Genomic DNA, 24,855 nt, shown 5'->3' on the forward strand with positions numbered 1-24,855 from the left:
GCACGGCCAGAGCAGACCTTGTCCTCAAGGCCAGGCCGTGGGGTGAACATCAGCACCAGGTTCCTGAAATAAGTGCCAGGTGCTGGGCTAGGAATGGGATAGAGTGGGCCGGACCCGCACAGTGAGAGGAGCACTGGCCCCTCTCTGCCCAGCCTTCCGGAGCTGAGGAGCTGGGGCGGGCATGGGGTGCTCACACTCACCACGGTGCCTCCACCCTGCAGTTCCGGGGCCGTGCCAACCTGCACGTGTTTGAGGACTGGTGTGGCAGCTCTATCCAGCAGCTCAGGAGGAACCTGCATTTCCCGCTGTACCCCCACGTGAGTGCCTGAAGGCTGCCGTGCCCACCTCCCTCCACACCTGCCTCCTCTGCCCACTTGTCTCGTATCTTTCCTTGCTTCTTTTCTGGTCCATATTTTCTCCTTTATCTTTTGAGCTCTCTTTTTGTCTGCCCATAATAGTTCCCTTGTTTCCTTCCTAGGGATTCTTTCAATTTCATCTTCTGCATCATTTCTGTTTCAGACTCTCTGGCTCACAATATAGTATACCCAGGGCCACCATGTACAGTTGTGCTGGTTGTGCACTGTACAAGTCTCCTGGACAAAGAGGCAAATGGGAGCTGAAATTGAGCCGGCACTCCACTCACGAAGCCACAGCCCTGGTCCCTCCTGTCATAGTCCCCTCCTAGTCTTCCCACCAGCCCTGGGTGGACCGACTTCCTCTTCCCTCTTCTGGGTAACTGTTTCCTTCCCCTTTCTTGGCATAGATCCGCACAACCCTGAGGAAGCTGGCCGTGTCCCCCAGATGGACCAACTATGGCCTCCGCATCTTTGGCTACCTGCACCCTTTCACTGACGGTGAGGCCAGCCCAAAACCCATCCTTCTTCCCGCTCTAGAGTGCTGCACGGGACCCAAAGAACACCACACAAGGCTACGGGTAGACGGGACTAACTTCCTGTTAGTCCCCCCTCAGGGGAGAGGGGAAATCGAGTCACACTGAGGTCTCGTCCAACTCCCACAGGCTGCTGCTTCGCTCCCTGGTTTGTAGCCTGGAACCAGCTCCTCTCTCTCTATAAGTCTTTTCCATCTTCACACTGTCTCCCAGGATGTAGAGACCCCCACTTAACAGAGAGGGAAGCCACGGCATCCAGCCCTGGAGGGAATTTAATTGCTAAGACACTCGGAAAAGCCTCCGGCTTTTTATGCTGATGCCCTCCTTGCTCATCTGGAAACTCTCCCCGCTGCCCAGGGAAAATCCAGTTTGCCATTGCTGCTGATGACAACGCGGAGTTCTGGCTGAGCCTCGATGACCAGGTCTCAGGCCTCCAGCTGCTGGCCAGTGTGGGCAAGGTAGGGCCAGCTCAGCCCCGGGCCCTCCCATCTGTTCCTGGGGCCTGTTCATTGAGTCCGCCAGCAGCCGCTCATTACCGTAGCATCTCTGGTGTGACAGCAGGGAAGAAGGGGTGGAAAGGAAGTCTCCTCCCTCACCCCTACCCCTCTACGAAGGGATAAACTGAGGATGGGGAGGAGTGAGGAGTGGGGAGGTGAGTGGAATGAGGAGGAGCGAGGAGTGGGGAGGAGCGAGGAGTGGGGGAGGAGTGGGGAGGATTGGGGAGGTGAGAGGAGTGGGGAGGAGTGGGGAGGTGAGAGAAGTGGGGAGGAGGGGGGAGTGGGGAGGAGTGGGGAGGGGAGGAGTGGGGAGGAGTGGGGAGGTGAGAGGAATGGGGAGGAGTGAGGAGTGGGGAGGAGGGAGGAGTGGGGAGTGGGGAGGAGTGAGGAGTGGGGAGGTGAGAGGAATGGGGAGGAATGAGAAGTGGGGAGGAGTGAGGAGTGGGGAGGTGAGGAATGGGGAGGAGTGAGAAGTGGGGAGGAGTGAGGAGGTGAGAGGAGTGGGGAGGAGTTGGGAGTTAGGTGTGGGGAGTTGTGGGAAAGTGGGGAGTGAGGAGGGAAAGGTGGGAAGGAGTGGGGAGGAGGGAGGAGGAGGAGGGAGTGAGGAAGGGGAAGTGGGGAAGGGAAGAAGAGTAAGGAGTGGGGAGGAGGGAGGAGAACGGGGGTGTAGGGAGAAAGGGGTTAGTTGGAGGGAAGAGGAGTAAGGAGTGGGGAAGGGGGAGGAGGAAGAGTGGAAAAAGGGAGGAGTTGGGAGTAACGAGTGGGGAGGAATGGGGAGTGGGGAGGAGTGGGGATTGGGGAGGTGAGAGGAGTGGGGAGGAGTTGGGAGTTAGGTGTGGGGAGTTGTGGGAAAGGGGAGTGAGGAGGGAAAGGTGGGAAGGAGGAGGGAGGAGGAGGGAGAGAAAGGAAGGCGGAGTGGGGAGGGGGGAAGAGGAGTAAGGAGTGGGGAGGAGGGAGGAGAATGGGGATGTAGGGAGAAGGGGGGAGTTGGAGGGAAGAGGAGTAAGGAGTGGGGAAGGGGTAGGAGGAGGAGTGGAAAAAGGGAGGAGTTGGGAGTAACGAGTGGGGAGTGGGGAGGAGTGGGGAGGTGGGGAGGAGTGGGGAGGTGGGAAGGAGTGGGGAGGATGGAGGAGGAGGGAGAGAAAGGAAGGGGGAGGGAGAGGGGGAAAAGGAGTAAGGAGTGGGGAGGAGGGGGGAGTTGGGGGGAAGAGGAATAAGGAGTGGGGAGGAGGGAAGAGAAGGGGGGTATAGGGAGGAGGGGAGTTGGGGGGAAGAGGAGGAGTGGGAAAAGGGAGGAGTTGGGAGTAACGAGTAAGGAGGAGTGGGGCAGGGAGTGCGGACGGGGAGGAGCGGGGAGCGAGTCTGAGGCTGGGGAAAGGCCCCGGCGATCCGGCTGTGGGGGCCCAGCCGCAGCATCTTTGGGGCCCTCCGGCTGCTCTGCTCCGGCCTCGTAGCAAGGCGGGCGCCTCTTGCGTGGGCAACACTCACCCTCCTCCACTCTTTTCTGTTTTCTCTCCTACCACTCTCCTCTTGCTCCTCTTCCTCCCTCTTTTTCTCACTTTTCTCCTTTCTTCTCCCTCCTGGTCTGTGCACTCACCGCCTCGGGCCTCCTGTTTGCTCTGTGCGTCCCTCCTTCCCTCCACTTCTCCCTTCCACGCCTCCAGACTGGGAAGGAATGGACGGCCCCTGGAGAGTTTGGGAAATTTCGGAGCCAGATTTCCAAGCCGGTGAGGTGAGTGAGGGTCAGGGCAGGCCTCGTGCGCGCCTCAGTGCGGAGGCCGGTGGTGGTGGAGCCGGCTGTACCCCGTCCGCCCCCGGCTGTACCCCGTCTGCCCCCGGCTGTACCCCGGCCGCCTGCGCCACGCGTTCGAGGCCACCGGGTCTCTGGCTCGGCACCCACTGGCCCACCTTCCTCGTGTCACAGATGGGGAAACTGAGGCCCGGAAGGCGGGGACTCATTGCAGGTCACACAGCTTTTTTTTTTTTGGCCCATCCTTCCTCATGTCACAGATGGGGAAACTGAGGCCCAGAAGGCCAAGACTCATTGCAGGTCACACAGCTGTTTTTTTTTTTTTTTTTCTGAGTCTCTGTCGTCCAGGCTGGAGCGCAGTGGCCGGATCTCAGCTCACTGCAAGCTCCGCCTCCCGGGTTCCCGCCATTCTCCTGCCTCAGCCTCCCGAGGAGCTGGGACTACAGGCGCCGCCACCTCGCCCGGCTAGTTTTTTGTATTTTTTAGTAGAGACGGGGTTTCACCGTGTTCGCCAGGATGGTCTCGATCTCCTGACCTCGTGATCCGCCCGTCTCGGCCTCCCAAAGTGCTGGGATTACAGGCGTGAGCCACCGCGCCCGGCCCGCACCGCTGTTCAGTGACCCCCGGGACTGGAAAACGGGTCTCCTTGCTCCCAGTCCTCGCGCTCCCCTTTTCTCCACACCGACGGCAGCCTGGACACGGCTCTGACCCGGCTGCAGGGAGCTGCCCGCGGTGACCCCGTCGGCCCGGCCGGGAGAGGAATCGCTTTTGCTGGCGGGGAAGGGCGCGTGGCCCGGCCTCAGAGCGCCCCCTGCTGGCCCGCGCGTGCTGACGCAGGGAAGGACTTGGCCTGGGTGGGGAGAGGCTGGGAGGGGGAGAGGCGGGGAGAGGGGAGAGGCGGGGAGAGGGGAGAGGCGGGGAGAGGGGAGAGGCGGGGTGCAGACACAGCTAGAAGGAAGGAATACGCTCTAATGCTCGACAGCACAATAGGGCGACTGTAGTAACAACGATGTATTGTGTATTTCCCAACAACGGGAAAAAAGGATTTGGAATATTCCCAAAACATAGAATGCCAAGTGCTCGAGGTGGGTGATGGGATCCTAAATGCCCTGACTTGATCCTTACTCATCCTATGCATGCAACAAAACACCGTGTGCACCCCATAAATCTGCACAAGCATTACGTGTCAATAAAAATGCATTTAAACATTTTAAGGAGACCATCTCCCTTGCAAAGGGCGCTCACATGCCGGCTGCGAGTGGACGCTCCGTGTGGAGCTCCGCACCTAGTGCACGGCCCTGGGGCAGGTCTGCCGTGGAATCCCACCGCCGCCACTCATCACCTGGTGACTCTGGCAAACTAGCCAAGCCTTCTGTGCCTCTCTTCTCCTCTACGAACAAGGATTACATGAGGTCACATACAGAAAGCATTTAGAACAGCATCTGCCACAGTCTCTGCGCTCTGAAGGCTTCTGTTACCGTTCTTTGGGTTCTTCCTGTCATCCTGTGGAATGGTTACTCTGATTATGCTCATGTCACCGAGAGAAAACAGCTCACTCTGTTAGCAAGTGGTAGAGTGGGGGCTCGAACCTAGGCAGTGAACTCCTGGGGTTCTAAGAGCAAGGAGAAGGGATGAGGAAGTTTAAGGTGCTGCGAGGGGATGGGACAGAGCCGCGACCCCGGGGCCCATGGAGACAGCGTTTGCTTTCCTGCGCTCTCTCCTGCCAGCCTGTCAGCCTCCCACAGGTACTACTTCGAGGTGCTGCACAAGCAGAATGAGGAGGGCACCGACCACGTGGAAGTTGCGGTGAGTTTCCTGCTGCTCATGCCTCTCCCAGCTCAGGTCCTGGCACTCATCTCCCCTTGTCCCTTGACCCCTGTTGGAAATCCAGCCACCTCCCACCTTCTGCATCTACCCTCTCTCTTCTCTTCCAGTGGCGACGGAATGACCCTGGAGCCAAGTTCACCATCATTGACTCCCTCTCCCTGTCCCTCTTCACAAGTGAGTAGGCTCTGGCCCTGCCCTGGAGATGGAGGCCAGGTGGGGCCAGCCTACCCTGGGGGATTTGGCAGGGCTGGAGGGGAGGAGGGAAGCTTGAGATGCTTGGGACACGGGTATGAAGGGGTCCAGAAAAGAGTGGGACCTTATGACCAGGAGTCCTTAACTCCCCAGGGTCAGTGACCCCTTTGAGAACCTGCTAGAAGCTCTCTGAGCCCTTGCCTCAGAAAAATGCCTTTGTCTACCCACCCACACACAACATTTTGAATACAGCTTCAAGGGAGTCCAGAGACTGTCAGGCTCACACCAGATTCAAAAACTCTGAGGCTGAGTGTGGTGGCTCACACCTGTAATCCCAGCACTTTGGGAGGCCAAGGTAGGAGGAGTTCGAGACCAGCCCAGACAACATAGCGAGATCTCATCTCTACAAAAAATTTAAAAATTAACTGGGTGTAGTGGCTCATGCCTGTAGTCACAGCTACTGGGAAGGATCAACTGAGCCCAGGAGTTTGAATCTGAAGCTGCAGTGAGCTGTGATTGGATCACTGCACTCCAGCCTGGACAACAGAGCAAGACCCTGTCTCAAAAGCAAAACAAAACAAAACCCTGTTTTACAGATAAGGTAACCATGGTTCTTGCAGAGCCATAGCCAGGGCAGAGGAAACCTTTTCACCTGCCTTCAATGTGCAGGAAGTGACCTCTTTCTTCAGTGGCATTTTCCATTTCATATCATTTCCCCAGTGAGACTCCCAGCCAGAGGTCCCACTGAAAAACATGCCATCCATAGGCCTCCGTGGCAGGTATAGACAGATGCATGAACCCGGGAGACAGAGAGCAAAGCAGCAGCCAGCCCCCCACCCCCCTTCTCTGTGGCTTGCTTTAACCTGGACACTGAAACTAGATCACCTGGTTTCAAACTCAGCTTGGCCACCCATCCATTGTATGATGTTGGGCAAATGACTTAGATTCTCTGTGCCAGAGTTCCTCATCTGTAAACTAGGAATCATAGTAGTACGGAAGGCATGTGGTGCTTTTAGAGATTAGATGGGTTAATATTTGGGATATTCTTAGAGCAGGGCCTGGCCTATTATTAAGTGCTCTGTAAATGTTCAATAAACTAGGCGTACATAATGACAAATTTCTAGCAGTCCGCAGTAACACATTTTCAAAAAGAGGTGTCGTTTTCCAAGTACACGACACAGTCATGTGGGTCAGCCATGGGACCGGCAGAGGGGGCCAAAGGGAGATGAATCGTGAAGCCACCGCTGTGGCGGGAGCCAGAGAGAGGCCGCTGGACTCAGGAGCCCCGTCTGCATCTCTTCCCTCCCCTTCAAGGGCAGTGGGCTGCTGTGCTCCAGGCCCCACAGCCTCCTGCTGTTCTTTCCTCCCTGCGCCCAGATGAGACGTTCCTACAGATGGATGAGGTGGGCCACATCCCACAGACAGCAGCCAGCCACGTGGGCTCCTCCAACGCTCTTCCCAGGGACGAGCAGCCGCCCGCGGACATGCTTCGGCCTGACCCCCGGGACACCCTCTACCGAGGTAAGGCCTCGGCCAGCGCTTGGCATCCCGTCTGGGGACACCGCACTGCCAGGTCCGCTGCTGATGGTGGAGAAGACTTGAGAGACCCGTCACAGTATCCCAAACACCGTAGTACCTTTTATTTTCCTTATAAAATAGAACATGCATACGGAAAAGAGAGTATGTAAATACGTGTGAAAATATTTACGTGTAATTTTACAATTCTGCCTGTCATGACAGAGCGTGCGTTTGTGGAACCACCACCCACGAGAAGAAATAGAATTAGAACCCGGAAGGTCCCCCGCACATCCCTTCCCAATCTCACGTGTCCTTGCCTCTTACTGGATTCCAGCTCTTGTCCCTTCCCGATCTCACGTGTCCTTGCCTCTTACTGGATTCCAGCTCTTGTCCCTTCCCGATCTCACGTGTCCTTGCCTCTTACTGGATTCCAGCTCTTGTCCCTTCCCAGTCTCACGTGTCCTTGCCTCTTACTGGATTCCAGCTCTTGTCATCCAAGGAGAGAAATAATGTTGACACCACAGTGTTAAAGTCTCATGCGTTTTTCCTCTTGGGAGTGTTTACATTTTAAAAGATGGCAAAGATGGCCAGGCATGGTGGCTCATTCCTGTCATCCTGGCACTTCGGGAGGCTGAGGCAGGAGGATCGCTTGAGCCCAGGAGGTTGAGGCTGCAGTGAGCTGTGATTGAACCACTGCACTCCGGCCTGGGCGACAGAGTGAGATCCTGTCTCAAAAAAAAAAAAAAAAAAAAAAAGAAAAGGAAAAAAAAAGACAAAGTTTCTTTACTCCTCACCCCTCTCAAAAAAAATGACAACTGGCGCTAAGGGGATGTTCAGCCCATGGTAGGAAATCCGGTTATTGGTCCTGCATGAGGGAGGAGCCTATCTGGCCTCTTAGAACTTTCTAGACCTTACTGAGGCTATCCCTGCAGTGACTCTAAAGTCAAACTGTGCCTTGGACCTGGGGCTGTGTCCTGAGTCCTCTGCTGCCAGGGTGCTCCTCAAACGGCCCTGCTCCAGGTCCGTGGGGCAGCCTCCGGCTGGCAGCCTCAGCCACAGACATCGGCAGACCACAGCTGCCCCTTGCGGATACAGAAAGGGCCCTACTCGGCGCAGAAGCTTCAGCCCCAGTTTCCGGGCCCACCCTCACCCTCATTCCTCTTCCTCCACTGTCCTCAGTGCCTCTGATCCCCAAGTCGCGTCTCCGCCACGTCCTGCCCAACTGTCCCTACAAACCCAGCTACCTGGTGGACGGGCTCCCTCTGCAGCGCTACCAGGGACTCCGGTTTGTAAGTCTTGCCTGGGTCGTGGCGAGCGGGGCCGGCAGAGGGATCGCTGCCTGTGACTGGGAGGGGAGGTGGTGAGGCTGCCTTTCCCGTCTTCCTGACATCCCATCCCACCAGATAGGACGGCCTCACAGGTCCCTGGGCTGGGAAGAACTTGCACTCCCGGATGGACTGGCCCGAATGGTCTGTCCATCAGAGCCTGCTCGTGGGTGCTCTGCGTCAGGCCCCCCACACACACACCACCTCTGCCCCAGTGATAGTATCAGGTGGCCTGGCTGAGGCTTCTTACGCGTCCTGCTCCGAGGACCACACAACCCTACCCTGCCTGGTCAGTCCCGCCAGCCAGTCAGCCGGCAGGACTTCCTAAACCCGGAGACCAGGCACTGGGGGAAAAAGAACTATGGAGGGGAAGTTAGCTTTAAAGAACCCGGAACCCATGTCGAAGCCAGACGGGCAGGGTGGCCACTCTCCTGTCCATCCAGATTTAGAGATGATTGTAAGGAAGAGCTGGAGGGCAGAAGAAAGAGGTCAGGAGGCATCGCCAGGTCAGAGAATGGCTGGGGTGTAATTGAGAAGTTCTTTGGTGGTGGTGACCACAAGCTATGCTTAAGGGGGGCAAAGGAAGCAGTGAAGTAAATAAGAAGAGGGGTTGTTCTAGGACTGTGGGAGGTTACAGGTAAAGGCTCAGAGGTTTCAGGAGAGGATCAGGTGTCAGAGGGAGGAAGAAATGGTTTTGGCTGAAGCTGAGGGATGGGAGCTGGTTCAGGAGAGATGTGGACCAGGGGCTTGACTCGGGTTGCATTTGGTCCACAGAGCCCAGGAGAGCTGGCATAACAAGTGGCATGAAAGCCCCATCTGCATCGCCAAACGTTTCATTCAGCGCTCAGAGCAGCCCTTCTCTCCCTGGCAAGGGCGGGTCCCCCGCGGCCCTGTGTGATCCCAGGCGGGGCAGCCTTCCCAGGATCTCACTCTCTGACCCCTGCTGCTGATTTTTCCGCTTCCAGGTTCATCTGTCTTTTGTTTACCCCAATGACTATACCCGCCTGAGCCACATGGAGACCCACAATAGATGCTTCTACCAGGAAAACGCCTACTACCAAGACAGGTGACACACTGAGTGGGGAAGGAGGTGGCTTTGCAGGAGGCTCTGCAGGAGCCAGGGGAGCGCCTGGACCAGAGTGGCCGTGGTGGCATCCCAGCCCAACCAGTCTTGGCTCTTGCTCTTCTGAGTACTACACACACACACACACACACACACACACACACACACACACACACCGCTCACCCAGCCTCCTTCCTACACACACACACCACTCACCCAGCCTCCTTCCTACACACACACACACACCGCTCACCCAGCCTCCTTCCTACACACACACACACCGCTCACCCAGCCTCCTTCCTACACACACACACACACCGCTCACCCAGCCTCCTTCCTACACACACACACACCGCTCACCCAGCCTCCTTCCTACACACACACACACACCGCTCACCCAGCCTCCTTCCTACACACACACACACCACTCACCCAGCCTCCTTCCTACACACACACACACACACCGCTCACCCAGCCTCCTTCCTACACACACACACACCACTCACCCAGCCTCCTTCCTACATACACACACACACCGCTCACCCAGCCTCCTTCCTCCACACACACACACCACTCACCCAGCCTCCTTCCTACACACACACACACCACTCACCCAGCCTCCTTCCTACATACACACACACACCGCTCACCCAGCCTCCTTCCTCCACACACACACACCACTCACCCAGCCTCCTTCCTACATACACACACACACCGCTCACCCAGCCTCCTTCCTACACACACACACACCACTCACCCAGCCTCCTTTCTACACACACACACACCGCTCACCCAGCCTCCTTCCTACACACACACACACCGCTCACCCAGCCTCCTTCCTACACACACACACACCACTTACCCAGCCTCCTTCCTACACACACACACACCACTCACCCAGCCTCCTTCCTACACACACACACACACCGCTCACCCAGCCTCCTTCCTACACACACACACACACCGCTCACCCAGCCTCCTTCCTACACACACACACACCCCGCTCACCCAGCCTCCTTCCTACACACACACACACCGCTCACCCAACCTCCTTCCTACACACACACACACCACTCACCCAGCCTCCTTCCTACATACACACACACACCGCTCACCCAACCTCCTTCCTACACACACACACACCACTCACCCAGCCTCCTTCCTACATACACACACACACCGCTCACCCAGCCTCCTTCCTCCACACACACACACACCACTCACCCAACCTCCTTCCTACACACACACACACACACACCACTCACCCAGCCTCCTTCCTACACACACACACCCCGCTCACCCAGCCTCCTTCCTACACACACACACCACTCACCCAGCCTCCTTCCTACACACACACACACACCGCTCACCCAGCCTCCTTCCTACACACACACACACCGCTCACCCAGCCTCCTTCCTACACACACACACACACCACTCACCCAGCCTCCTTCCTCCACACACACACACCACTCACCCAGCCTCCTTCCTACACACACACACACACCACTCACCCAGCCTCCTTCTTACACACACACACCACTCACCCAGCCTCCTTCCTCCACACACACACACCGCTCACCCAACCTCCTTCTTACACACACACACCACTCACCCAGCCTCCTTCCTCCACACACACACACCGCTCACCCAACCTCCTTCTTACACACACACACCCCGCTCACCCAGCCTCCTTCCTACACACACACACACCGCTCACCCAGCCTCCTTCCTACACACACACACACACCACTCACCCAGCCTCCTTCCTACACACACACACACACCACTCACCCAACCTCCTTCCTACACACACACACCACTCACCCAGCCTCCTTCCTACACACACACACACACCACTCACCCAACCTCCTTCCTACACACACACACCACTCACCCAGCCTCCTTCCTACACACACACACACACCACTCACCCAGCCTCCTTCCTCCACTCTAGTCTGGGGCAAAACGTCAGACTCCTGCTGAGACTTCCAGCGGAGCCAGGGCTGAGCCCGCAGAGCAGCTGGTGCCAGTGCACACCTCCCTTCCTCCTGCAGGTTCGGCTTTCAGGAGTACATCAAGATTGACCAGCCTGAGAAGCAGGGACCGGAGCAGCCAGGTAGAGTGACAGCTGAGGCTTCCAGGTCAGACTGAGAGGGGCGACCATGGTCTGTTTCCAGGGGAAGTTTGGACCATGCCAGCCCCGCCCCTGAGGAGCTCAAGATCCAAATCCCATGACCTCTCCCTTCATGCCCAAGGGAGTGGAGAGCATGACTCTTGCCTCTTCCGTATCCAGGCCCATATGGAAAATGACACTATTTTTAGCAGCATGCTGGGGTCGGCTGGAGGAGAGTGAGAGCCCGGGGGAGGTTCCTTGGACTGCTGGAGGGGATCACTGTCCCTGGCGCACCATTTGGGAGGCTCTGATATAGAGAAGCACTGTCTTCTGGGGCCTTTTTTGGGGGATTAGGGCATGGTTGGAACCATCTGTTGGGTCCCTCAGGTGCCGTGCACCTGCCGAGCCTGTGCACCTGCCGAGCACGTGATGCTGTTTATCTCACTCAGTCTTCACACACCCATGGGAGACGCAGTATTATTCCCTTTGTGCAGATGAAGAAACTGGGGTTAGTTGAAGTTGAGTACCTTGCCCAGGGTCACACAGTAAGTGATAGATTAGAGCCTGGATTCAACCCCAGTCTGGAGCCCCATGGTGCATCACACGTATGATCATCCTCTGTCTTGTATGTCTTGTTTGGAAAGGGTTGGAAACTCCTGACCTGAGGAATGGTTGTTATTAACAGCAGGTCTTGAGGAAAGCCTAGAAGAGGCCCAGTATGGAGAAGTGGCTGAGGAGACCCCTGCCTCCAACGACCAGAATGCCGGGATGCTCGAGGGAAGACGGACACCTGCCTCCACCCCGGAGCAAGATGTCACCGACTACCACCTCCGAAGCCTGCGGAAACTCCTGGCTCAGCCTCGGGACGGCCTGCCGGCCCCCCTCTCCAAACGGAACTCCACAGCGTCCTTCCCAGGGAGGACCAGCGACATTCCAGCGCGGCAGCCAGAGAAGAGGAAGCAGAAACCCAGCCTTGAGCCCAGCCGAGACACGTGGCCTCCTGGGCACCCTGCGAAGAACCCGCCTCCGATTCGGGGGCCCCGGCCCAAGCCCGCGGGTGACGGCCCCAGGAAGACTCTGGAGCAGTCTCAGTGGCTGAACCAGGTGGAGTCGTACATCGCGGAGCAGAGATGGGGTGACAGGATGCAGCCTCCGGCCCCCGGCAGGGGCTGGCACGGGGAGGAGGAAGTGGTGGCAGCCACAGGCCCGGAAGGACAAGTAGAGGGAGAGGAAGAGGGGGAAGAAGAGGAAGAGGAAGAGGATATGAGTGAGGTGTTCGAGTACGTACCTGTGTTTGACCCGGTAGTAAACTGGGACCAGACCTTCAGTGCCCGGAATCTTGACTTCCAAGCCCTGAGGACTGACTGGATCGATCTGAACTGTAACACGTCTGGCAACCTGCTGCTTCCGGAGCAGGAAGCTCTTGAGGTCACGCGGGTCTTCTTGAAGAAGCTCAACCAGAGGAGCCGGGGGTAAGGTAAAGGGCTCTCCTGGGGCCAGCTGGCCTGGAAGGCAGGGGCCTAGGGGCGGCTAGAGGGTCCCCCCGCTGCAGAAACAGCTGGAACTTCACCCCCAACTCAGGTTCCTGGGAAGGACAAGTGCCCGGGGCCCCTGTCCCTGGAGAGGATCTTGACCAGGCAGGTCTCTGTCCCACCCTTAGGCAAGGGTCTGAAGTCCTGGGTGCCTGGCCCAGGACATGTGTTGAGGACTGGAAGGACTTGGTCGATGAGATCCCCTCCTCCAAGGAAAGAGTTGGCAAATAGACAAACAGGCAACACAAAGACTAAAAAAATGCAAGACCCTGCATGTGGGCTGGAAGGGCTAGGGCATGATGCCTGACTGGAGTTCTTTGTTTTTCATTCCTGCACCCATTCATTCAACCAATCAACATGTTTTACGATAAAATTTATATGCCGTTAAAATCACCATTCTAGGATGTACCTTTCAGTGGTTTTTTTTTTTTTTTTTTTTTTTTTTTTTTTTTTTTTTTTTGAGTCGGAGTCTCACGCTGTTGCCCAGGCTGGAGTGCAGTGGCGCGATCTCGGCTCACTGCAAGCTCCGCCTCCCGGGTTCCCGCCATTCTCCTGCCTCAGCCTCCTGAGTAGCTGGGACTACAGGCGCCTGCCACCGCGCCCGGCTAGTTTTTTGTATTTTTAGTAGAGACGGGGTTTCACTGTGGTCTCGATCTCCTGACCTTGTGATCCGCCCGCCTCGGCCTCCCAAAGTGCTGGGATTACAGGCTTGAGCCACCGCGCCCGGCCATGAACTTTCATGCATAAGCTTTTATGTGAACATACTTTCGGTTATCTTGGGTATATATCTAGGAGCAGAAGTTCTGGGTCATATGGTGACTCTGTTTAGCATGTTGAGGAACTGCCACTCTGCTTTTCGAATCCACTGCATCATTTCACATCAGCAGTGTATGAAGATTCCAGTTTTCCTACGTCCTTATCAACACTTGTTTCTTTTCATTTCATTGGTTTTATTTATTTTTTATTTTTATTTTTATTTATTTATATATTTTTTTGAAATGGAGTCTTGCTCTGTCGCCCAGGCTGGAGTGCAGTGGCCGGATCTCAGCTCACTGCAAGCTCCGCCTCCCGGATTCACGCCATTCTCCTGCCTCAGCCTCCCAAGTAGCCGGGACTACAGGCACCGCCACCTCGCCCAGCTAGTTTTTTGTATTTTTAGTAGAGACGGGGTTTCACCATGTTAGCCAGGATGGTCTCGATCTCCTGACCTTGTGATCCGCCCGCCTCGGCCTCCCAAAGTGCTGGGATTACAGGTGTGAGCCACCGCGCCCGGCATCGTGTTTTGTTTTAGATAGCCATCCTGATGAGTGTGAAATGGTATCACCTTGTGGTTTTGATTTTTATTTCTCTACTGACTAATGATTTAGAGCCAACCAATTGACATTTATCTTGTAACTCCTTTTGTCTTATGGAATGTTGATGCGACCATTTTTATGGAGGTTTCTCAAGGAACCTCCTCAGTGTGACCCCTCTTACTCACCTCATGTGCTTAGAATCTGGGAGCTGTGAGAGACCTTCGAGATCATCACAGTTCAGTAGGTAGGTTTTTAAAGACCGAGGCAGCGAACCCCAGAGAGACTGCGAATCTCGCCTGAGGCCCTACAGCCAACCAGTGGCAAAGCTGGGACAAAAACCAGGGTCTCCCGACAATTAGCCTTGCAGGCTTCTGACACAATATGCTACCCTCACAGTGTGGAAAGGAGTTACTCAACCTCCCCACGCTTTCTGCCGTAGGAGGTACCAGCTACAGCGTATTGTGAACGTGGAGAAGCGTCAGGACCAGCTACGTGGCGGCCGCTACCTCTTGGAGCTTGAACTGTTAGAACAAGGCCAGCGTGTGGTGCGGATCTCGGAGTATGTGTCTGCGCGAGGCTGGCAGGGCATCAGCCCAGCTGGTGGCGAGGAGGCCGAGGCCCGGAACCTGCAAGGCCTGGTCTGGGACCCACACAGCCGTCGGAGACAGGTCCTGAATACCCGGGCCCAAGAACCCAAGCTGTGCTGGCCCCAGGGTTTCTCCTGGAATCACCGAGCCGTCGTCCACTTCGTTGTGCCTGGTGAGCCTCGCGCCGAGCCTCGGCATTCTCAGGGAAGGGGTCCTAGCACTGTCGGGAGCGCCCACGTCTGCTTTCGCTGAGTTGATCCCATAAGCATCATTCTGAGAAAGAGCACCTTATGGTTGAGGAAACTGAGGCTCACAACAGGAAAGTCACTAGTTTAAGGTTATGTGGCTAGGAAATGTTGGTGCTGAAAACAAACCCTGCCTCATAGGCCAGCGCTCGCTCTTTCACACGGGCTTTCAGGGTTGGGGGTGATGACTGGGGTTGCTGGCACGGGGGATGATCGTTGGTCTGGGGAAGTAAGACAGGGAGGTACTTATGAAGTGATTAGCAGGGTTTTATATGAGAAGGAGGAACACACAACAGGCAGGGGTGTAACAATGGAGATAGCACGACGGGGATAGGACAGGTAACGGTTTCACTAGTAGAACATGGCAGGGCTCCTGATGGCGAGTCTCAGCCAAGGCCGCCTCGTGGGCCCCCGTGCCTGGGAGGAGGGTGCGTGGGGAGCAGGATGCAGAGGCCCCCTTAACCGGTGAGCACTCCCTCTGCCTCGTGTGTCTGTGCTGCGTTGCTAATGGTTTTGCAGAGTTGCACTGTCCCCTCAGCCGAGGTCCGACGGGCCCTCCTGACTCACGTGGGAACTGGGAGTGGAGGCCTCAGCCGCTCATCTTTGCCTCGTCTGTGTTTCTCTCTCCTGCCTGACCCCCTGGGGTAGTGAAGAACCAGGCACGCTGGGTACAGCAATTCATCACAGACATGGACAACCTGTTCCAGGTCACCGGCGACCCACACTTCAACGTCATCGTCACTGACTATAGCAGTGAGGACATGGATGTGGAGACGGCACTGAAGAGGTCCAAGCTGCGGAGGTGAGGGGGACGCCAGCCAGGGGGTGGCTGGGCCGCGTCTGTCCTAAAGTCCTAGGGCTGCTGGGTCCGGGGGAGAGCCAGGAGTCCTGCCCAGCCTTCCTCATTCCTAGCTCTAACTTTTCCCAGAGGGCTCACCTGCCCAGAATCCCTTCTCGGGAGCACACATCATCTCTATTCTGTGCCTGCCAGCTTCCTCCGGGGGACCACCACAGCTAAGTCCTGACACTCAGCCCTCTCTCCCCTTCCTGCAGCTACCAGTATGTGAAGCTAAGTGGAAACTTTGAACGCTCAGCTGGACTTCAGGCTGGCATAGACCTCGTGAAGGTAAAGGGCCCGGATGGGGCTTGCAAGATGGAATTAAAGGCTGGTTAAGAGGTAGAGAGACATTTGGGGTGTATGGGGTGGTGAGCCCCTCAGGGAGCACCGGAGTGAGGACACAGGAGGGCCTCTCTGCTATGCTGCAGGCCAGTGCCGGGGTGGGATCAGCAGAGCACAGTGGAGCATTTGCCCAGTTGTCCAGGGTCCCTGGAGCCCGTAAAGAGTGGGGAGGAGTCAGAATTCGCTCTGATGGTTAAGAACTATGCTCCGATGTTCAGCACTGTGGATCTCTGCCCAGCAGTTGGTTTTGTGGGAGTTTGTGAATCACTTCAATAGGGAAGACTCCGAGGCTTCTCCTAGAGCGTGGCCTGACCTCCTAGCTCTGGTCTGCAGGGTCTGCTGACCCTGCCCACATCTGTCCCCAGGACCCACACAGCATCATCTTCCTCTGTGACCTCCACATCCACTTCCCAGCTGGAGTCATCGATGCCATTCGGAAGCACTGCGTGGAGGGAAAGATGGCCTTTGCCCCCATGGTGATGAGGCTGCATTGTGGGGCCACCCCCCAGTGGCCTGAGGGTGAGCCCTGCTCAGACTGGGGAGGGAGGAAAGACTTGTCCGATCTTGGCTCTTAACTCCAGAGCTGGGAGCAGTCCTATCTATGAGCGTCAGCATCCTCCTCCCCTGCCCCACCCTGCCCTCCTGTGGCCTTCACTCCCCTGGAAAACTCACCAGACAGGGTCCCCTTGGGCTGAGCTGACAGCCACACAGCAGGTGCAGCAGTGCACACCTCCTGCCTCGTCTTCTCTTTCGTTCCTTCATCACACATGTACTAAGCACTGCTGTGTGCCAGATGCTGTGCCCTGTGAGGATCCAAAGATGGAAAGGTAGGCTCCCTGCCCGTGGAAAGGGAAATGGGCAGGTAAACGGACACACAGCTGTGTCTTCAGTGGCTGCCACTGTCCGATCCCTTTGTGGGGCCGTCGTCAGCCCGTGGGCACAGCCTGGAATCACTGCTGAGCCCTGAACCTTAGTTAGGGGGCTTTCCTCCAAAACAGGCGAAGTACTTGTTCAGCTAAGACGGTTTTCAGCCTCCCTCACCCCCAGCCTCTGACTTTCAGAAGACGCTCTAGGCCTGGAAGCCCCCTTCCTTCCTCCTCCTGCCTCTGGCTCACCTCACCCGAAGCTCCTTCTGTCCACAGGCTACTGGGAGGTGAATGGCTTCGGGCTGCTTGGCATCTACAAGTCTGACCTGGACAGGATTGGGGGCATGAACACCAAGGAGTTCCGAGACCGCTGGGGCGGGGAAGACTGGGAGCTGCTGGACAGGTGACTGGGAAGAGGAGGGCATCCACGAGGCCTGGGAATTCCGTCCCTTCAGGTGCTCTAGGCAGGCAGCCAGGCTACAGCAGCCTGGTCCCCCTCGGCTGCGGAGTCCCAGTGTGTGGTAAAGAGCAGTGAACTCGGAGGACGCCCTCAAATCGCTGGCCTCGCTGGGACTCAGTTTCTCTATTAGAGGGGTGTGATTCGCCCTCTGTCTGTGTCACAGGGTTGGTGTGAAAGTTAACATGCCCGGTACACTGTGTCGCAGGTATATGGAGTGTAGACGTAAACCGTCATGTTCTCAGCACCAGCCAGGGCACTGTGGGAGAGACGGCGTCCTCCCCGGCCCGAGGGGGGTGCACCTGCCTCAGCTGCCGAGCGGGGAGCCCAGAGTTGTGGGAATGGATAAGCAGACCTCCCGGCCCGAGGGGGGCGCACCTGCCTCAGCTGCCGAGCGGGGAGCCCAGAGTTGTGGGATAAGCAGACCTCCCGGCCCGAGGGGGGTGCACCTGCCTCAGCTGCCGAGCGGGGAGCCCAGAGTTGTGGGATAAGCAGACCTCCCGGCCCGAGGGGGGCGCACCTGCCTCAGCTGCCGAGCGGGGAGCCCAGAGTTGTGGGATAAGCAGACCTGGCAAAGGTCAGGAAAGACTTTGGGGCCAGCAGAAGAGACAGCGGAGACCACTAAAGGGCAAGAGGATATCCAGGAGGTGCCGAGTCATGAGACACCAGGGGACCTGGGGGTTTGGAGCAGGAGGAAAGGGTCCATGAGATGAAAAGCCTCAGAGGAGAACAGAGTACAAGCTGCTGCCTTGGCAGGTGGACAAGGAGAGCAAGATTGGGCGGGGACACCGGGCCATGGGTGGTGAGGAGGCGGAGGCCATTCTGCGTGAGGTTCCTTTTTCAAGAAATGTGCTGCCAAGAGAAGGGGCAGAGAGAGGATGCCACCTTGAGATCTGAGCCTTTGAGGAGGGAGCAAAGGAGAAGGGAGGGCGCCCTTCAGAAGGCTCTGAGTGCTGGAACAGCGTCTACAGGAGGTGGGCAGGGCAAGGTCAGGAGCACGGGGGGCAGAACCTTGACACGAAGGCGCTCACTTCTCGAGAGGCAGGACAAAATGCATCCACCAGGTACCAGGTCCCTGCACTTGGCAGGCCATCCACATCCGTTACCTTGTTTATTTCTCCCCAGATCTCCGTGAGGTGGGCATCATGATCTCCGTTTTCCAGATGACAAGACTGAGTCTTGAAGAGAAGCTGATAACTTGCCCCAAATCTCACTCACTAAAGTGTTCGAGGCTTGAAAACTAGGTCTATTGTTTTTTCCCGTTGAGGGAAGAAAGAAAAGGAGGGTGACAAACTAAGATAATTTGAGGTGAAAAGGGGGAAGTTAAAGGAACTTAGATAACTGGGATCTCGTAAAAAGGGTCTTAGATCAAAGGAGCCCCCAAGGCAGCTGGAAGCCTTGATTTGGGAAGCCAGGCCCAGCAGTCACCTCCACCTTGATGTTTGTGCTGGGCTTTTGCTGCGATGCACGGCTCCCGTACAGCCCTGAACCTCCTGCCTGTTTGGAGGCTCAGGAATCCAGGTCGGCCACTCTCGGCCCTGCCAGAAGTGCAGGCCTCCCTGTGGGAGGAACACCCTGCAGGCCGCGCATGCAGAAGAGGCATGGGGAGGGCCTGGGCGATGTCCCGGTGCAGCCCTGCCTCCCTCCGTCTGCGACGTGTCCCCTGGAGGCGCCAGTTGTGGGGCACTCAGAGTGTGCCAGGAGCTGTGCTGAGCCCTCAGCATCCATCCTTCTCGTCTTCACCATCTCTGATGTATATATAGTATGTCCACTGTAACGATAGAATTCTCTATCACACGTTATCCTCTCATTACACGTATGTGATAATCATCCTCCTCCCGGAGATGAGCAGACAGGCTCTGAAAGAAGGCATGACTTACCCAGCCATGCAGCTGGATCCAAACCCAGGCCACCTGGCTTCAAAGCCCACACCCTTCCACTGCACCTGCCTTCCCTGCCCCGTGGGGAGCGAGCAGAGGGTCTGTGGTAGAGGTGGAGGGGCCCCCCGGTGCCTCCTGTGCTTCTGTTGGCTCATCCGGCTCCTCCTCCTCCAGGATCCTCCAAGCCGGCCTGGAAGTGGAGCGTCTCTCCCTCAGGAATTTCTTCCATCACTTCCATTCCAAGCGAGGCATGTGGAGCCGCCGCCAGATGAAGATGCTGTAGCCGGAGGGTGTCTGCTGGGCCCAGCACTCCCTGCTCCTGGATTGGCAGCAGCTCCCCAGGGCCCTGCTGCTGTTCGGGGATGGGGAGTGGGGCGACGGCTGGTCCCCAAGAGGCCTTGAAGCTGACAGCCCACTCCACCTGGAGCTGTCCCCTCACAGAGGCAGGTTCCAGGGCTCCTGTCTCTGCTTCCTGGGCCTTCAGGAGGGAGGAATTTGAGAGAGAGGCCAGGAGGGGCCACCTGCTCAGTTGAGAATGAGGACAGCTCCTGAGAAGGACCGATCAGGAAGGAGAGATCTGGCTGAGCGACACCATCCTTATCCATGAAGGTACACGCCCGTATCCACCAAGCGCTCCTCACACCACGCGCTCCTCACACCAAGCGCTCCTCACACCACGCGCTGACCACCAGACACTCTTCTAGTGGACGTATTTTATTGGGGGGCGGGGATTTTTAAAACAGAAAATCAAAACTGCTGTCCAGAGCGGGGGTGAGGCTGCCACTGAGGGACTGTCCCCACATGCAGACCTCCCACCCACTCCTATGTCCCTTGGGCATTGTCCCTGGCTGCGGGGCTGGTCCCACATGGGGCAGTTCTCTGCTCCACCCTGGGCTCGTGCCTTCCAGAGACACACATCTCCCAGTAGCCACCAAACAGCTGGCCACTGATTAGGGCATTAACCTTCTCCGGATGGCTCACTTCAGACCAGAAGCACAGAACGGGCTGTTTCTGGCGCTTGGGCATTGGGAGGTGGGGAGCTGGTGGGCAATGGGCTTGCCATTCCCTGGCACTGGACATTCAGGCCTGCAGAACAGGCAGGTGACGAAGGCAGGGGAGAGACGCCCTTTCTCCTCCCGGCGTGCCTGTGGGTGAGGCCTCCAGAGAGGACGTGGAGACGAGGTAAAGAGGATGGGGACATAATCTGTCAATTTCCTTAGACCAGAAGCGGGTGGGGGCTGGACAGAAAGGGATGAAAAGGGAAGTGGAAGCCATGAGCCTCACAGTCCAGCTCCGCTGCAGACCTGCCCTTCTGCAGGGAGAGCCCTGGCCCCCCGGCCTTGCGTGGAAGAAGAGGAAAGGGTGTATGGGGGTGAAACCCTGGAGCAGGGACCAGGGTGCAGGATGAGAAGGGCACAGGATGAGAAGGGCACAGGATGAGAAGGGTGCAGGATGAGAGGTTTGGGGAGGTGAGGACACTGCCCTGAGATATCCCCTGGAAGCAGGGAGAGGAGCGGGGGCAGGAGGAACTGAAGGGTGGGGCGGTTTCAGGGAAAATAGCCCTTGGCCTTTTTAGCCGATGCCACCCTTTCTGTCACCTGGTGACCTTGTACTTCTCTTGCACTAATAACCCCCGGTGCTTTTGTGGCTGGGGGTTTTCCTGTTGCTGCTGCTGCCTCCGCCACTGCTGTGAATTTGTCCATGGTGCATCGGACGCTGGATCTTGAACTCCAGAGTCTGTTTAGGGAGGTGAGCACAGGGCTTGGGGAGGGGTGGCGGGGCCCAGACCACCAGGCCACGGAGCCCCCGCTCCAGGCTGTGGCAGTTCAAACCACAGCACTGGAGCTGCACGGTCTGCCCAGCGGGCTCTGCATTCCCCGAGAGCTCGAGTCTGGCAATGGGAGAATGGAGCCCGTGGAGAACCCTTTGGGGATCGGGGAGAATCCCTGCCTCCTTTAAGGAATCATGAAGGACCAAGACTTTTGAGTTACAGGTTGTGGCTTAGGAAGGCCATACCTGCTCCCTGGGCTGTGGCGTTTTCTGTGCCCTGCTGAGGCCGACTGGCCGCTGGAGAAGGATCACGGGGCATAGGCTAGGGCTGCAGTTGGCCAGTGGGGCTGCCAGTTTCTTTCTGGGACCACTCTTGTCCTCGGGCATTGCACTGGAAGGCTGGAACCAGCCCAAACTGCCCGCCTGCTTCACTTCCAACGGCCAGGAGCCAGCCCAGCCTACTACCCTGCCCTCCACCCCTGCACCCTGGGCCAGTGCCTTGCATTTGATGTTTGTTACCTCCACACCATCTGCCTTAAGAGGAAGGGCCGGGCAAGGCCCCTACTTTCTAGAGAAATGTCTTGGGTAGGGGAGGGTGTGGGATGGTGGGAGGGGAAGCATTAAATACAGCAACTTCTTAGAAAAAAATAAGTGCTTGTCTTTTCCTGTTGCTCTTCACGGATGTAAAGGATTGGGCTGAGGGGCCCAGGTGAGTGTGCCAAGGACCCTCCTATACCACCCTCCACCCTTACAACAAGTGTGGTGCCTGCCGTGTGGGGATGGCCGCCTCTGCACTGTGGTTTACTCAGGAAGAAGACAACGTTGTTCCTGTCTGAGCAGCCCACCGTGTAACAGACCAGGCGTTTTCTGTTCGGAAGATTGACGGAGGCTGGTGGTTTTAGCTGAGAAAAGCTATGGCTGCCCTGGGTGGAGAAGGCTAGATATAAAGCCAGAATGGTTCGGTGAGCAGTCGAGAGAAGCCAAGGAACGGCTGCTTCTAAACCGGCAGACCGTCTAAAAATCATTTCTGTTTGAGCTGGCAGTGCTCTGCTAATGCTTTGCAGGTGCAGATCTACCTTCCTTATTACATTTGGCCCAGGCAAAGGTTAAAGTGAGTTTGCAGTCCTTAAACACATGCCTAAGGGAAGCTGTGACTGAAAGCGAGAATAGCTTACAGCAGGTTCATGGAGAAGATTGTGCATGTGTGCGTCCATCTGCAATGGACTCATCTACAGCGGACGCGGCAGATGACAATAAGCCCATCTGGGCCAGGAACGCTGTGGCTCCGAGCAGAACCCACAGAGGAGGGAGTAATTTAAAAGCCTTCCCACCCTCCAGCCCTGGGGTTTATGCTCTTCAGCCCTCTCCAAGGCACAGAGGGAGACCAGCCTGGATGCCTGAGCCTGCAGGACTAGACAAATACGTGGACTCGAGAGTAGATTTGAAGAAACCTTTATAGATATAGATTCCGTTTTACAGAAAGGGAAAACGGAGGCCTAGAGCAGTAGGGTAGAGTCAGAACCAGAGTCCTTAAGCTGGGCAGACTTGGCCTTCGACAGACATGCCTTAGGTCCAGGGTTGCTACCAGGGAGGTATGGCTGGCAGTACCTGCATCTGAGCTCAGGACTCCAGACTAAGATGGAAATCCCTCAGACCAATAACAAAAAAATCACTTTTTAACTCAGGTGCTGTGGGTAGGGAGCAAGGGCAGCTCTACCATCCTTTCAGAAGCTCTCCTGGGCTGTGGACAGTGCCCATGAGCCTGGCAGGTCACGGAGGAAGGAGGTAGGAGTTCCAGGCCCAGTACCTGTTGGGGAAGCAGAGAAGAGGCAATGAGGAGGGCAGGCCAGATCGGTGCCCCTCAACCTTCAGCGTGCCCAGGGTGCACCTGGCCACCTTCCTCATGCACGTGCCTGCAGCCCATCTGGAGCACAGCCTGAGATGCTGCCTTTCCAGCAAGCTTCTGAGTGGTTTGTGGATGCCACTGGCTCAGGGACCAGTCAGTAGCAAAGGCTGCTAGACAATGGCAGGGAGAAATTCCCCATCTCCACCTTTCCTTTCGCCGGAGGGGCAGAGTTAACCACTAATGGCATCGCCTCCACCCTGTCCCAGACCGTGGGAGACCCTGAGCCAAGAACCGAGAGCCGCCCGTTAACACAGCAATGGGGCTTTGTGCAGGCCTTGCCGAGGCCAGGCTCTTGCAAATCCCCTCCTTGCTCTCGGAGCTACAGGCCTTCCCCCTTTGTTTGGCAAGGGGATCTGTTTCTTGCCCGAAAGCCCCAGAGGGGAGAGAAGGGCCGCTTGAGGAGCCCCTGAAGCTGGGTCCCCCATCCCCCCTCACCTGGGTCCTGGGTTGTATTGAGAGGATTTCTTGAGGCCCTGGCAGTCAGGAAGCCTGTCTTGTGTGCCCCGAAGGCTGTAATGAAAACATTGATGACCACGGTGAAGAAGACCAAGACGGTGGCCACGTTGTTGAGCTGGTTGAGTCGCCACTGCTTTTCTACCTCATTCAGGTTCAGCCGTGCTGCAGGGAAGTGGAGTAGGGGGAAGGGTCAGAGATGGGGCCACAGCACGGAGCTGCCCCCACAACGCCCACCAGAGTTTGGAGAGAGGGGCCCTTCAGAAACCCATGCGGCAGAAATCCAGGAAGGTGGTCGAAATTGGGCCAAAATGCCTCTGCCCTCGCCAACCAGCACATGGGGCACCCTCGTGTGCTTCATCCCACCAGGATTTGGGAACTTAAGCTGGGTCCTCTAAGCGTGGGATGAGTGCTCAAGGAAGAAGCGGGCGAGCGAGTGGGTGAGTGAGCAGTTAGCAAGGTGCTGGCACAGTCACTCGGCAGGTGCTGTGGAGTGTCTGCTCCGTGGGATACAGGAGATAGGACAGGGCGCCTGCCCTTGTGGGGTGGCGTGGGATACCAGGAGATAGGACAGGGCGCCTGCCCTTGTGGGGTGGCGTGGGATACCAGGAGATAGGACAGGAAGTTGTTCTTTGGGCCTGTGTTAGCAGAGGGCGCACTGCAGGTCAGTGTGTGGTTGCAAAGCTGCATGCGCCAATGCAGGGTGGCCCAGGGAACACGGGGGGGCCTTTCTGCCGGCCGCAGGTGCCAAGGCAGAAGGTCTGACTGCGGGCTGGGCTCCTCACCGATGACCACGAGCAGGACGCCGATGGCCACCTGCAGGAGCAGAGAGAGGCTGAGGAGGGTGACCAGGGTGATGTAGTAGTGAGAGGACGGTCCCTGCTCCAGCACTGCCTTCAGCCGCATGGCGTTGGACATGAACAGGGCCACGTCCAGCATGCTCTCCGCCACGCTCTTCTTGGTGGCGTAATGGTTCAGGTTGATGGGCTGGCTCCTCCTGGGGTCGGAGCTTCCAGGCTGTAGGGGAGAGAGCACAGACTTACCAAGGGGGGCTCTGGAAGGGAAGAAGTTGACAGAGGAGAGAGGAGAGAGGTTTTAAAGCTCTTTCCAAACCAGGTGGGAAGCTCAGGGCAAGTGACACCCTTCTCAGTTTCAGGGCCTGATAAAATTAAGGGTTGGACTAGAAAACCCGTTAAGGACCTCTGCACTCTGGAATGATGTCCTGTTGCAGTTGATATTTCCTGGAGAGTCGCCCCTTCCCTCACACCTTCGCACACCTGGCTGGAGAAAGCGGAGAGGGTTCTCTGCTGCTGGTAAAATGCTCCTTCCTCATCCTATTCGCTATTTTACCTGGGCCAGGCCTCAGCTTTGGGCTGTTTTCTTTTCCTTTGAGAGGAAAGCACCTGAGAAGACAATAAAAGGAGCTTGGTGGCTTTGGGTGAGATAGAGAAAGGTACCTACTCTCCATAACGCCGTGGCCCCCAAGGCAGGGTGCACAGCTCACCAG

General features: G+C 57.0%; 2 protein-coding genes across 12 annotated transcripts in view; one reads left to right on the plus strand and one right to left on the minus strand.

Annotated features, from left to right (window-relative positions):
* Positions 1 to 21,637, plus strand: part of B4GALNT3 (beta-1,4-N-acetyl-galactosaminyltransferase 3) — a 103,394-nt gene extending 81,757 nt beyond the window's left edge. For 2 of the 5 annotated variants that reach the window (XM_015150711.3, XM_077953246.1), the window contains exons 4-20: positions 222 to 317; positions 764 to 854; positions 1,247 to 1,347; positions 3,051 to 3,118; positions 4,864 to 4,942; positions 5,071 to 5,137; positions 6,533 to 6,676; positions 7,853 to 7,962; positions 8,964 to 9,064; positions 11,119 to 11,180; positions 11,863 to 12,649; positions 14,444 to 14,763; positions 15,485 to 15,638; positions 15,890 to 15,962; positions 16,382 to 16,535; positions 17,159 to 17,285; positions 19,394 to 21,637. In XM_015150711.3, coding sequence (XP_015006197.3) covers positions 222 to 317; positions 764 to 854; positions 1,247 to 1,347; positions 3,051 to 3,118; positions 4,864 to 4,942; positions 5,071 to 5,137; positions 6,533 to 6,676; positions 7,853 to 7,962; positions 8,964 to 9,064; positions 11,119 to 11,180; positions 11,863 to 12,649; positions 14,444 to 14,763; positions 15,485 to 15,638; positions 15,890 to 15,962; positions 16,382 to 16,535; positions 17,159 to 17,285; positions 19,394 to 19,502 — 2,643 coding nt within the window. In that variant the 3' untranslated portion in view covers positions 19,503 to 21,637. The remainder of the gene's footprint in view (positions 1 to 221; positions 318 to 763; positions 855 to 1,246; positions 1,348 to 3,050; positions 3,119 to 4,863; positions 4,943 to 5,070; positions 5,138 to 6,532; positions 6,677 to 7,852; positions 7,963 to 8,963; positions 9,065 to 11,118; positions 11,181 to 11,862; positions 12,650 to 14,443; positions 14,764 to 15,484; positions 15,639 to 15,889; positions 15,963 to 16,381; positions 16,536 to 17,158; positions 17,286 to 19,393) is intronic. The other 3 variants (XR_001447853.3, XR_013400760.1, XM_001094974.5) reach the window with 3 other exon arrangements.
* Positions 21,638 to 22,427: 790 nt separating this feature from the next.
* Positions 22,428 to 24,855, minus strand: part of NINJ2 (ninjurin 2) — a 97,943-nt gene continuing 95,515 nt past the window's right edge. For 6 of the 7 annotated variants that reach the window (XM_015150712.3, XM_028829078.2, XM_015150717.3 and 3 more), the window contains 3 exons: positions 24,134 to 24,365; positions 23,331 to 23,513; positions 22,428 to 22,796 (listed from right to left, as the gene is read on the minus strand). In XM_015150712.3, coding sequence (XP_015006198.3) covers positions 22,714 to 22,796; positions 23,331 to 23,513; positions 24,134 to 24,365 — 498 coding nt within the window. In that variant the 3' untranslated portion in view covers positions 22,428 to 22,713. Of the gene's footprint in view, positions 22,797 to 23,330; positions 23,514 to 24,133; positions 24,366 to 24,548; positions 24,752 to 24,855 lie in introns of all 7 variants that reach the window. The other variant, XM_077953259.1, reaches the window with a different exon arrangement.

Source organism: Macaca mulatta, chromosome 11 (genome assembly GCF_049350105.2).
Source record: "Macaca mulatta isolate MMU2019108-1 chromosome 11, T2T-MMU8v2.0, whole genome shotgun sequence".
Lineage (NCBI taxonomy): Eukaryota > Metazoa > Chordata > Mammalia > Primates > Cercopithecidae > Macaca > Macaca mulatta.